At 33.3% G+C, this 13,289-nt stretch overlaps 1 protein-coding gene and 1 non-coding gene across 5 annotated transcripts; both read right to left on the reverse strand.

Annotated features, from left to right (window-relative positions):
- Positions 1 to 5,526: 5,526 nt before the first annotated feature.
- LOC126706330 (dol-P-Glc:Glc(2)Man(9)GlcNAc(2)-PP-Dol alpha-1,2-glucosyltransferase-like) lies at positions 5,527 to 9,511 on the reverse strand. 4 transcript variants are annotated; one of them, XM_050405749.1, is made up of 10 exons: positions 9,274 to 9,511; positions 9,026 to 9,114; positions 8,733 to 8,790; positions 8,399 to 8,486; positions 7,810 to 7,883; positions 7,403 to 7,676; positions 7,038 to 7,175; positions 6,748 to 6,952; positions 6,200 to 6,342; positions 5,527 to 6,082 (listed from the first exon to the last, which is right to left on the reverse strand). In XM_050405749.1, the coding sequence occupies exons 1-10, from the start codon at positions 9,298 to 9,300 to the stop codon at positions 5,823 to 5,825; spliced, it is 1,356 nt and encodes a 451-aa protein (XP_050261706.1). In that variant the 5' UTR covers positions 9,301 to 9,511; the 3' UTR covers positions 5,527 to 5,822. The 4 variants fall into 4 exon arrangements, with proteins under 4 accessions (XP_050261706.1, XP_050261705.1, XP_050261704.1 ...); XM_050405748.1 differs by having other exon boundaries at positions 9,211 to 9,510; XM_050405747.1 differs by lacking the exons at positions 8,399 to 8,486; positions 8,733 to 8,790 and having other exon boundaries at positions 7,810 to 8,143.
- Positions 9,512 to 11,995: 2,484 nt separating this feature from the next.
- Positions 11,996 to 12,083, reverse strand: TRNAY-GUA (transfer RNA tyrosine (anticodon GUA)). Its single transcript is given in 2 exon segments — positions 11,996 to 12,031; positions 12,047 to 12,083. It is a non-coding gene; the product is annotated as a tRNA-Tyr (tRNA).
- Positions 12,084 to 13,289: the final 1,206 nt, after the last annotated feature.

The raw sequence follows: 13,289 nt of genomic DNA on the forward strand, positions 1-13,289 counted from the left end.
ATAAATATTACAACATATTTTGAAAATCTAACCGTTGAATTACATGTTCTTTATACTCTTAATACACATGTTAAATTTTGTGTCAATTGAATATCATTTACTAAATAATTTATAAGTTTATATTTTGTACATAATTTTAAATTACAAAAACTTGCAATTTAAAAAATTTATTAATGACATAACTATTGATCTTTAATTTTCTTGAAATTTTGCAAGCATAGAGGATTTAAGAAGAAGATGTAATCCAATGGTGGATTTGTCAAAATTCACCTCTAATAAAAAGATATTATGTAAGTGTTGGGACCGGTTAATTAATAAATTATTAAAATCGTGTTAATTGGACCTGTGGCCCATCCGAGGACGTAAAACTATCCGAGGAGGCCCATATCAGGTTATAAGGGTAACCAAACGAAAGGAAGAATATATATCACGTGAGGTGAGTTCAATATTCGTCCGAGGACAAAATCCTTCTCGGCAATATAAATCCGAGGACGACCTAAACTTCATGTTTTTACAAACGCACTTCAGAGCTACGTTACCACTAAAGGTGGAACATGGGACCAAGGGTAAGAAAGAAAAGGTAAACAAATATCTTTAACAACAGCTGTAAGAAAGAAAAGGTAAACAAATATCTTTAACAACAGCTGCCTCCGCATTAATTGCCTCTCAACCAACTTTCTAGCCGCATTAATGTGGAGGTGATGCCTGAACAGTGATGAGACAGCCTTACAGCTGCTGGTTGGAGGTTCCAGAAGGTGTTGGATGGGACAGGAAGGGATCCCCCGAACCCAACCTACACGTGTGTGGTGAAGATAACACCAAGAGGGCAGTATATAACATGGAAAAATGCATTAAAATAAGGAAGGATTGGAACTCCTAAACAAAGAGGACTTAGGAGAAAACCTTATGAAATGAAGAACTAAACTTGTTTCAAGGAGAAGTTGATCGTAATATCAGTGCTATTCCATCTATAAACGTGAAGTTAAATCGTTTTTCTTTTGGAGTTAACCTAGTTTTTTGACATCCACGCTCTACAAATTTATTGTTTGGGTCTTTAACGTTCGAACCCGATATCAATTTGGGATCGTTACAAATTGAGTCCTTACAGTAAGTTTGTAGCCTAAGGCTGCAACTAATTTTGTAGCTAAACTTTGTCTTTGTTTAAATTCAAGTTTTTGTAGTTTGAAATAATGCATAAAAGATTATTTTATGGATTGAATGGTGAATTATATCTAATTGGTATGAAATTTGGCATGTAAGTTAAGAATATATAGAACATGTAATTTAACGGTTGAATTTTCAAAATATAAATTCAATATAAAGTAATTAAGTAGTATAATATTACTTAGAGTTATATCAGGTGTAATTTAAATCCAACCCTATATGTATATATATAATTGATGCCTGTATGACATAATGGGATATATGCCCCAAAATTGGGCAAATGTTTGTTTATATGGTGTTGGACAACATTTTAAGAGATAATAAAAAAATAGATAGTGTCGATACATCATTTTACAACTTACATTTAACCTTATTTCAACAAAATTATTATATCACATCTCAGGCATAAAATTGTAATTTTGACTATTTGATTTCCAATTGCTTTGTATCAAATAAATCTTGAAATCACAACAATCAAAATAACAGGTTACGAGCCTTAATTGGATCATCATATTGAAATGTATCATGAAAACAATTTTTAATGGTTAACATGTATTTTGGTAAATATATATGTCGACAATAAATATTCCAACTTCAAGATCTAGATATGTTTTGAGTGAAGATCTAGATTTTTAAAAGCATAGAACAAAGGATATGTAAATTAATCTGACATAAATAAATATGGACAATATTATTTACAAAAAATGTTTAAATCCACTTTGGTTAAACACTACACCCATCAATACATGGTTATGCAAATCAAGATATAATCAGGGGCGACTCTATAGTATAAGCAAATTAGGCGGTCACTTAAAGCCTCCAAATAGAAATGGACTTCCAAATTTTAATGTTATTTCTTTCATTGTACTAGTATTAATTAAGCCCAAATACTAACTAATAAATAAAATAATATTTTTTTATCAAATGAAAAAGAGACAATTACTTGACATATGTTCAAATTCCAAAAAGTGCAGTGTAGTAGTGCACAAGAGCACTAGACCTATGCCAGTTTGGAATGACCAAAAACAGGCACAAAATTTGTCTTACTGTACGTCCATCTCTTTTTTGTTTTTAAGTCAAGTAAACAGATTTTAAACATGGCTACCAAAGCAGATGTTATCTATTATTGGATAATTAAGACTAGCTAAAATCCAGTTTTGCTAATGGATTGCTTATCTAATTTGGGTTATATTGATAGACTTATTAAGCAATTTTAACTGAAATGGCATTTTGTCTGCTCCATAATATATATATATATATATATATATATATATATATATAACCTACTTTTTGTTTCCAGGAGTGAAAATTCTTGAGATAAGATTGGGTCTTCTTAAGAGAACCAAACCTTAATCAAAATCAAATCAAAATCCCACAAAATCATCCCAATTAATGGACAGTAAATAAGCCAAATATAATAGAGCCGATTCTATTTTCTTGATAAAAAGTTATGCATGCACCAAGGAACGATTTCTTGATAATAGATGACAATGTCAAATATTTCCAAAGGAACGATTTCTTCATTTTTTTTAAAACTAAATAGTTTCGAGATTATGCATGCCCATTTTTATTAGTATTTGTACTTAGTTTTCACTCAACATATTAATTTACTTAGTTTTCACTCAACATATTTGGGCCTAGAATAATGTCAAAAGGTGGGGACTAGAATAATGTTGGGGGCTAGAAAACAACATTATTCTTTAGGAAGGATACAAGGCAAGAGGTGAGAAATGACATCCAGCAAATGTTGGGGGCTAGAATAATGTCAGAATGTGAGAAGTATATGGGCCTCCCAATGCCCAATGGGAAATCAAAGGTGGGGACCTTCAAAGAGCTCCAAGAGAAAATCACAAAGAGAGTCCTAGGATGGAAGGAGAAATTTATTTCAAAGGCGGGACGTGAAATTCTCATCAAAACAGTGGCACAAGCTATCCCTACATATTCAATGAGTTTATTCAAGCTTCCTAAATCAATATGCGATAGTATCAACTCTTTGGTGGCTAGATATTGGTGGGGTCAAAACAGGGAGGAGAGGAAAATCCATTGGATAAATTGGGGTAAGTTATGCACATCAAAGAAGAAGGGAGGAATGGGATTTAGAGACCTCCATGCTTTTAACCTTGCAATGCTCGCCAAGCAAGCATGGCGCTTAATCCACAACAATGGATCATTGTTCTATAGAGTTTACAAGGCACGGTACTTTCCAAATACCTCTTTCTTGGAAGCTGAGTTGGGCCATAACCCATCATTTGTGTGGCGATCTTTATTGGCTGCTAGGGACATCATCCATGCTGGGTCACGTTGGACAATTGGAAATGGCAGGAGTATCTCCGTGGCATCTAGCTCTTGGCTACCTCACTCACCTGGTTTCTTGAGTACACCCCCACAAGGAATGAAAGTGGCTGAGTTGATAGATAATGACTCACGGCAGTGGGACGGGAAAATTATCAGCTACCTTTGATAGCAGAACCTGCAACACCATCCTAGCGCTGCCCCTCAATAACCTAAATTCCCAGGATAAGCTGACTTGGAAAGAAAACAGAGCACAAAAATTCACGGTTTGTTCGGCTTACCAGGTTGCTCTCCGATTACTACATCCTAACCAAGCTGAGCACTCATTAGGACAAGCCCACGGGTCCACCTGGAGGAAGATATGGAAGTTAAATGTGCCACCAAAAGTTCAAAATTTCCTATGGAGGGCCTGCTCAGGATGTTTACCCACAAGGGAGAACCTCCACAAGAAACGGGTCCGAGTTGACGAAAAATGCGAGCTTTGCTGTCACCATTGCGAGACAATTTGTCATGTGTTGTGGGAATGCCCGTTTGCGAGGAACGTATGGTCTCTGTTCAGAGGCACACTTCAGAAATGCAGCAACGAAACAGAGGATTTCTTTCTTCTGTTCAGAATGTTGCAGCGGAAGCTTGATCAACGTGACTTGGAGAGGTGGGCAATAACGACGTGGAGTATCTGGAATGCTAGGAATAGGTTCTATTTTGAGCATGTCCAGGCACATCCAAAAGCTATGTTTGACAGTGCAATGGGTTTACTAGAGGAATACCAACGCCTTAATGCAGCGCAACGGGTTTAGGAAAAACTGATATCCATTTATGTATGCAAACAGGTTTTTTTCTTCTTGGGACATCACCGGTTTTGTTTTTACTGATGTTGATGTTCCCCACAAATACTAGATGTGTTTATCTAGTATATACATGTACCCCCAATTATATTAATAAATCTCTATCGTCTTTTGCTCAAAAAAGTTTTCACTCAACATATTAATTTACTTCTTAAATGTTTTTGATGGGGTTAACCCTCTTTATTTTCCGCTCTTAATGAAAGAGCGGTGTACTAACTTTTTCATACCATCTCACAAGCATTCACCTTATCTAGACTCCACTACATTATGAATAAGTAATAGGGTGTGAAAAAATATATTTTTGGTGCCTCTCGCAATTTCCTCAATGAAAATGAGTATTATTTGTTAAACATATGGTTCAAAAGTACATTTAGTTTTACCTTCTCTACTTAAATAGGGATTGGTTTTTGTCCAGTACATTTTGAGTACTGGATGTGATATGAACACAACACGTCCATCATTAGCCACGTGTCAATCTCGTGTCCCATTCAATACATTGAATAGAAGCACCTCTCTTTCCAATATGTTTTATTTCTGTTTCAAAATATTTTCAAGAAAGTTGTTTTCTTGAAATTAGTATCACTGAAATTTCATATTTACAAAATATTACAAAAAGTTATTTGCAAAACATTATAAAGTTATATTTTGCGGAAGATAAGCTGCTATCGATCATTTTGACATATGATCAATACATAGGAATACGATTATTAGAGAAAGTTCAAACCTAAAATATACATAGGTAGAGAAATTTGGATATTAGAGAGGTTCCAGCTATTTTCAAGAAGCAATTAGATGCCTCTCAGTCTCAATTGTTATTAAAATTTTAATTTTATCAATATCGGAAAATTATTGGCTTTCATAAATTGATCTTTATTAATATTTTTCTACACATAAGCTCCAATCAAAATTACACATACGAAAGGATATAGGTGCAATATATTAGGTTCCTAATTAAATTTAAATACATAGGTGAATTAACCAATGAAAAACACATAATTTTATATTTTTCAATAACAATTATATTTAATACAACTTTAAAAAGAAAAGGGGACAAAGTGATAGCGTGGAAGTCTGGTTGCTCTTGGATGATGAAATTGCCTTTATTATTATTATAATAATATTTTGGAATGCACTCCAGAACACTTTTGTGTATGCTTTTTTTAAGAACCGTTTTATGTAATGACCAGGATTCTAATAAATATCAGCTGCAGATAAGAAGAAAAAGTTTCAAAATAAAAAATTTGTGAGGCTTTTATGATTCATATCTTGATTTTCATAAAATTCTTGCCCTGTTTACAAATGACTAGTACCATAGGTTTCACTTGACAAATAGTAATCACGACCTGTAGCATAGGTGAAACTAAATTACTTATGCCACTCAAGAATTCCACCCTCCTTTCTCTACCTCCAAAACATTCAAAACCGTATTTCCAACTAATCCCCATACAAAAAACACTTACCACCCAAAAATGATTTGTCTTAAAATATGATGGTGCCCTTGGGCATTTCTTAGATACTTCCCTACCATATAAACCTCTGGATCCCAGGCTCATTGTCCCAATGGAAAGGCCGGAACAAAAAAATCGTCATCGTGAAGATATTGAGGGCTAGATATATAAGTCCCATGAGAAGCCAGCTATGATAATCATTAATATGGGAATGGAGTATCATGAAATATAATGGTATCGTGTAGTATCTGAACTCGATCAATGGAGCAGGTACCAGAACTGCAGCAGTAGCCAAGAAAAATGCTAAGATCCATATCTTCCTCTGAACTTTCCCTGCCAATGATAGATGCCAAAGCAGGATTCATTAACCATGTTTTCATTCGCTCCATTTTCTGTTGATGTTGGGAAGAAAAAGTATTGTGACAATAAGTGATAAATGCTTGTACTAACCCAATGTGCTGAGGACGGAAAACCATGAATAAACATAAAGCGGGACTAGAAGGTACTTCATTGACCAATGAGCATTGATGACCTTCCTCCAGAGATAGAATGGATAATGCCGATTGTCAGCTATAAGATAGGGATGGGCTATGCTGAAACAGTCAAATAACCATGTGATGAAACAGTAATATAAACAAAAAGTACGTCAGTAATTGCAATTTATTAGTAGATTGCAAAAACTGCAGAGTATAAACATTACTTTCTTTCCCCCCTTGGATTAGATAAAAACGTAGAAAAAATTTTACAGGACAAAAAGGGTCATAGAAGGATGTGAGATTGCAAAAAGCACTAGAAAAAAAACCTTTCATATAAGATTACTTAGGTAGACTCACCACAAGTAGTAACAAAACCCAATTCACAGATCAAAACTATGAATAGCATTCTCTTCAATTAAGTTTATTTTGGTATTACTCTAAACATCAAGTTCAACTAGGTGTAGCAGACAAATGAAGAAGTCCCTATGGCAATTTGCTTAGGATGCTAACTGGTTCTCTGACCTGTAAAAATGTACAGAGAAGAAGCCAGCAATAACAGCTATGAGCACTTGAAAGAAACTGATGGGCCTTCTCTTCCAAAATGACTGGAACAGGTCCACAATTTGACCTATACTGCAGTGTAGAGGAGCCACAGCAAGAGCAGAAACCAGACCAAAATACATGATCTGTGCAAAATGTGGTGAAACTGTGTGAGCTTCTTTTGCACCTGCCATATCAGGACATACAGTGAGAGACAAGCAACAAAGGCCCTTCATATGCCTCAAAGTTAAAAGAAGAAACATGAACAGTACCTAGAACTACACTTCCATTCCAATGGACAAAAGCTAAAAAAGACACAAATACCATGAGAAAAGGACTAAAGGAAACCAAAAGCTCCCACTTCCTATGCCATAATGCTAAAAGGATGACCTCAACTTCATCAAGCAAACCTGCAACACAGTGCCAGTAACTGAATCATAAGGATCAAGAACAAAAAGTATAGATGGTGAGGCAGAAAGAACCAATTTGGCAAGCTACCATATTGGCAGGCTTATCTTCCATTGCTTATAGAAAAAAACTGAGTTAATCTAGTAAATTAACTTTCATCATAACATAACACGATTACATCTGTTACAAACTAACAAGCTGATCCTCAAAATAAATAAAATTAACAAACCTGATGAGTGATTTGCTGAAAAGAAGCTTGCACTAGGCGTAGATTGTTTATCAGTACCCAAGGCATTACTGAACTTTCTCCTTCTCAAATTTGAGTTTGATGTAACATTATCATTGGAAGTTGATCTATTAGTTTTCCTGATTGCTGTGTCAATATTATTTTCTTCTACATTATCTCTTGTACAGACCAGAGTATTATTTATAACCCCAGTGCATGCAACAAAAAGCATCCAAACTATATTCGTCTGCCGAATGACAACAGCCAAGGCACCAAGCTACATATAACAAAATGAAATTAGTTTTTACCACTAGAATGTAATTATGTATTTCTTTGTTTGAGTATGTAAATCTATTGATTTTCAAACAAATTTAATGGTTCATGAAAAAGACTTAAGTTGAGTGCCTTACCACTGCACTGCACCAGTAACTCTTCTTCAAGCATGCAAGATACATAGCAAGCACTGCAGTAAGCGATGCAACATCTGTATAATAGAGAAAAGTGAAGAACCAGTGAAGGGGATATAAAGCTAGGACCACTGCAAAAATTGTTGCTTTTCTTTCACTAAGATTTGGTCTCAAGAGGGTAATTATCTCATACACAATTATACTGCATAATACTGCCAAAACACCATTTACAGATCGAAGAATGGCAGTGGTGCAGACTTCAGAAAATGATGATGCTGCTTGTACTATAAATATGCTTGGAAACAAAGAAGCAACATGAACAAGTGAAAGATAGTACCTGCAAAAGTTTTAAATTTCATGTTTCAACTCCTTTATCAACATATTTGTTCCGTATAGGACTAAGCCAACATGGTAAAATCAGCATTTCAAGCCCATCGAGCTTAAAATAGTTGATATCCCATCTCATGTATAAAGTGATATATCAAGACAAATCATTCTTGGAATAGCAAAGGTCAACTTCCAATTTTCAAGCAGCTTATATTTTTATCAATACATAGTCATGGTAACAAACAACTATTATAATTCATAATACCTACAACCCCACTTCCATACAATCTTTTCATTGCTTTTCTGCCGTTAGCCCAGAATACAAGTTCAACCAAAGCAGAAGCCACATTCAACTGAAAAATCCATTTGAAAAGCAAGAAAATCAATAGCTAATGATCCAAATTCCAAAAGCACCGCAAAGTACACCAAAATCCTCTCTTCTCCCCTCTAATAGTTATAGTGAAGTAGTGCAAGTTTTTGTCATATCCAAGTCTTACTGAGATTCGAATTCTAATAAAAAAGTTTCCAAAAGGAAGGTAGATAGTTCACATTGAAACACCAATTGTTTTTTTTTTTTTTTTTTTGATGTGTAACCTCACCAACGCAGGGCCCTTTGGACCACCCCAAGGAGTAAACCACGGATGCACACGACCCCACCTGCCAAAACCGTGTATTAGGTAATCCAGGATGTCTAGGTCTACACCAATTAGGCAATTACAGAGTGAAAGTTAAATATGACCCACTTTAATCTCTCATTTTATTCAATCTTTCTTTGTTAAATTGCCCATTCAAGTGTATACCCAATTCAAATATCAACTAGTGGAAGTCAAATTCATCAACCAAAAAACAAAACAGATTAGAAAAGAAATGCAAAAGGTTTAAGAGAACGTACAGGCCAGGAGGGGTGGTAATCATGGGATCCCAGCTTCTGAAATCGCCAATGCAGTACTGTTGCGCCTGAGGTATGTGGAATATTTCATCCTATGCAATCAACCCAAAAAAAAAAAAAAAAAAAAATTTCAGAAATATTTATCAAAAACATTCATATTCTTTTGGGGTTTGGGGTTTGGGACTTACCATGTAAGGCTCTGGAACTATGCGGTTAACAAGAATGGAGACAGAAATGACCCACAAACTCACAATCACTGCCACAGCTACTTTTCCCATTTCTCTGTCTCTGTATCTTTCACAGAATCTTTGCAGCTATGGGATCCTTGCTGGGTTCATCCTATGACTCGCGGTCTGTCTATGTGAGTTCAAATCAAAACTGGGTTTTGATTGTATTGCACAAGAAAGTCGAGCTTATTAATGAAGAGGCAAAAGGAACAGATTTCGCTAAAAGAGACTTTAACCAGAAATTTGAATTAATTGAATTATCCTTGATTAATTAAAACTTTGGTCAAAGTAAATAAATTTTTAAATTTTCGAAATTAATAATTTGATTATCTTTTTTTTTTTTTTTTTTTGGAGAAGATTTGATTATCTTTTGATTCAAAAGAGAATCAAATGTTAAATTTTTTGTTGCTAGTTTATTGAGCTTGACGGGGGGTATTTTTTTAGTTGGTTATCAATAATTTTTTTGTAAAAAAATAGTTGTTGACTCTGCTTGGCACGGATTTTTATTTTAATTGTAAATTTGTATTTTATTAATCTTTAGATAATTACTATTTTTTTTTTTTTGTAAATTTTCTAAGAAATATAATGAGAATTGTCATTTTTTTTTATTGATAATAATAATAATTTGAAAATATAATATTCACTCCATGAAGTTCACAGCTTTTTTTTTCTTTTTTTTTTAAGAAGAAATTCAGAGCTTAATGGAAGTTTATATCTATGTTTTCATTTGAATTTTTATGTTTAAACCAAGTTAAACAACAACTTAAAAGAAGAAGATTTCAAATAGGTAATAGGTATACAAATTAAAACATTTACAAAATCTGAACAATTGTAAATCACAGAAGAAAATGGGAAATGCATTTTATAAAACATTTTCACTAAAAATTAACCTCTCTCTCTCCAGGCCTTCTAGAGGTTGGAGGATAACGTCTGAACAAACCAAAAAAACTAAAAAGAAAAAAAAAGGGGAGGAGGTCCATTGTAATTTGTAACTCACAACTCACAAGTAATCACCTTAACTCTTAAGAGCTTAAAAGGGAAGGCTTGGGGATCTTGGACGACCTAAGCAATCATAGAATCATTTATCATTTGTTGTGTGGTAGAGGAGAAGTGTAGAGTAAGATCCGGTACAATTCAACTTATCTACTTTCACAAAAATATTTCACTTTTCACTTTTTTAACTTTTACGATTTACTTCTCTTAATCTTTTTTAATTAATAGATGGGATTGAAAGTTTCTGTTTGCAAATATCAATCTCAACCATTCATAAATATTGTACTTGATCTCAATTCGAAGAGTGTAAAAAGGGTGTGGGATTCCTTCTCCTATTTTATCCATTTTAAAATAGGAGATTGTAGAAAATTGCATTTTTGGCATGGCCACTAATCTGGCGAATTATTATTGAAGGAAAGATCTCAAATTTTCTTACTTATTCAGTATAGTAATGGATATTGAATGTTCAATTTGCTCATAATTATGAAGAGGAAAAATTTGGAATGTTACAATTTTTAGTTCTTTGAAACATTTGGAGCTCAAGTCAATTAAGACTCTCGTATTCTAACCTTCCTTTATGGTAGGGGAGGATAGACTGAGTGGGAGATTAACCAAGAATGGTAAATTTAAAATTTGATCTTTATGAGCCACCTCAATGGCCATTAGTGGGTGGATTTTTCCTGGAATACTATTTGGAAGGCTAAGGTACCAAGAAAAGTGGCATTATTGGGTGGACCATTTTAATATGGACAATTAACAATCTAAAAAGGGTATAATTATTGTGAATGGATGTTGTATGTGCAAATCTTGATATAATATCCTATAATTATATATCCACCCTCTCCCATTTTGCGAACTAGGGAGGATTTGAGAAGACCTTTTTGCATTTAAATGAGATATATAGTTACATTTTATGCTACATATTTTCATATTGATTTTGAGTTTTTTTTTTTTTTTTTTTTTTTTTTTTTTTTTTTTTTTTTTTATGAAAAGTGGCATTATTTGATGATTTCTGATGCAGCAACAAAGGAAGAAGATACAAAAAACACTTTAAAATTGTCTTTCAATCTCTAAGATTTTCTATGCACAATTTGATTTTAATGAATTTGTGATTTTGGTACTAAAGATGTATTGTAACAAAGGAAATTTTTTTGCTTTTATGCACAATTTGGTTTTAAATTGAAACAGGTAGGAATTAAACTCTTATATTTAGTTGTTTGAGGATACAACTTTACTTTAACGTTTTTTAAATATAATGAATGCATTGAATATTTAGTAGAAGACATGAAATAAATGAAATTGAAAACTAAGAATGTGCTACTAGAGAATCGATGCTAAATTCCAATAGCTAATGTCACGTCATTTGGAAAAAATTGGTAGTTTTCCCGTGCATCGCACGGGTTAGCGACTAGTTGTTACTATTCCCAAGTATATATGTATGTATGTATGTATGTATGTATGTATACTTGTACTTCTTTATGGGAACAAATTAATTATTTTCATTGTTGTTTCAATATGGGATATAATTATTAAAATATTAGGTTATATAAAAAAGTAAGAAAAAATGAAAAAATAATACTTATTAATTGCAAGGTTTTAGATTTGATAGTGGCCGGGGGTGTATTCATTTGGGTCATTGTGTTTGGAAAATAGTATTTTTACCTTATACTAAGAGGAGGAAGAAAGAAAGAATGTAAATGGATCTGAAATAATGTTAGAGGCGCATCTTTTAATCACTAAAAATTAAAGCTAATCCGACCTACCGGATTCGAACCAGTGACCTAAGGATAGCTGAGTAAGCCCACTACAGTCCTCCGCTCTACCAACTGAGCTAAGGTCGGATCGTTGTTCCTAATTGGTCTGTATTAGTTTATAAAGTAATTATAAAACAAAAGACCGCAATTGTAACACATTTAGTTATTTACAATCTTAGGGCCTATTTGATACTAGGTGAGCTTGGTTTAGCTTTTTGATATTGGGTTTTTTAAAAAAAAGTGAAGCTTTCAAAAAGTGCAGTATGAAACTAGGCTTTTTGAAAAAACTAAATATTTGGTGAAAGCTATTAAAACATGTTTTTTGAAAAATCTGAGTGTTTGGCTAGCACTTATAAAAGTGGCAGTTTGAGAGGTAAATTACCAAAAATGAAAATGTATACATAAAGTGAATTTTTTGTTTTAATTTCCTCTTTTAATACAAGTTATGGACACAATATTTTCACAAAAATTTCACAACAAAGTCTATATGACAAGTTGTTAATGGTAGGAAAAAAAATGTCACTAGTAGGTCTAGATGAGAACTAATAACAACTTACTATGTAAACTTTATTATGAAATTGTTATAAAAATATTCTATCAATAGTACTATTTTTTTCCTGAAAAAAAAAATAGTACTAATTTAAAAAATTTAGAGATATAATAAAATGTCACAATATTTTCACAATACTAATTTAAAATTAATCTTTGTAAAATAAAATTTTATTAATATCACAGTTGTGAAAAAGAAGTTGTGAAATAATCTATGTTCCTACTCTCTATATTTTCTTCCACGTTGCTTTACCCAAACCCAAAAACTCTTTTAAACTTTTTTTCTTTTACTTTTTTCTCATCCGCTCGTTCACTTCTTCCTCATCATCTTATTTTCCTTTTCTTTTACTTTCCTCCAAGCCCCACACACATATTAGTAAAGGGCTTCAAGATTTTCAAAACAAGATCTTCAGCCAGGGTTGCCTTGTTGTTGTTGTTGTCTCCAGCTGACTTATTAAGCAAAGAATGTAGCTGATTTGCAATATCACAGCCTTGAACAATCTCTTCTATTGCCTTTTTCTTGCTAGAAGGTAAGCTCTCAGGCCAAGTACACTCCATTGTTGTGTGTGTGATTTTCAGTGTGTTTTGAGACTTTTGCATTTTGTGTATATGTGACTGTCTTTTGAGATTTGAGTCCCTTGTGTTTGAGCTCTCTTTTTTACCAGCCAATGTGAAGCAAAGCAAGAGGGTTTTTTTTGAGATTAAATATGTAATAAGACATAAATAAATAAATAAAAAAATAAA

Source organism: Quercus robur, chromosome 11, assembly GCF_932294415.1.
Source record: "Quercus robur chromosome 11, dhQueRobu3.1, whole genome shotgun sequence".
In the NCBI taxonomy this organism is placed as follows: Eukaryota; Viridiplantae; Streptophyta; class Magnoliopsida; order Fagales; family Fagaceae; genus Quercus; species Quercus robur.

Bases quoted from the DNA above. Each gene is read 5' to 3' on its own strand.
- LOC126706330 (XM_050405746.1), bottom strand. From the start codon at position 9,300: ATGGGAAAAGTAGCTGTGGCAGTGATTGTGAGTTTGTGGGTCATTTCT. The intron at 9,115-9,210 runs GTAAGTCCCAAA...TTGATTGCATAG, and splicing joins TAGTTCCAGAGCCTTACATG to GATGAAATATTCCACATACC. The intron at 6,343-6,747 runs GTCAGAGAACCA...TGACTGTTTCAG, and splicing joins TTCTCTGTACATTTTTACAG to CATAGCCCATCCCTATCTTA.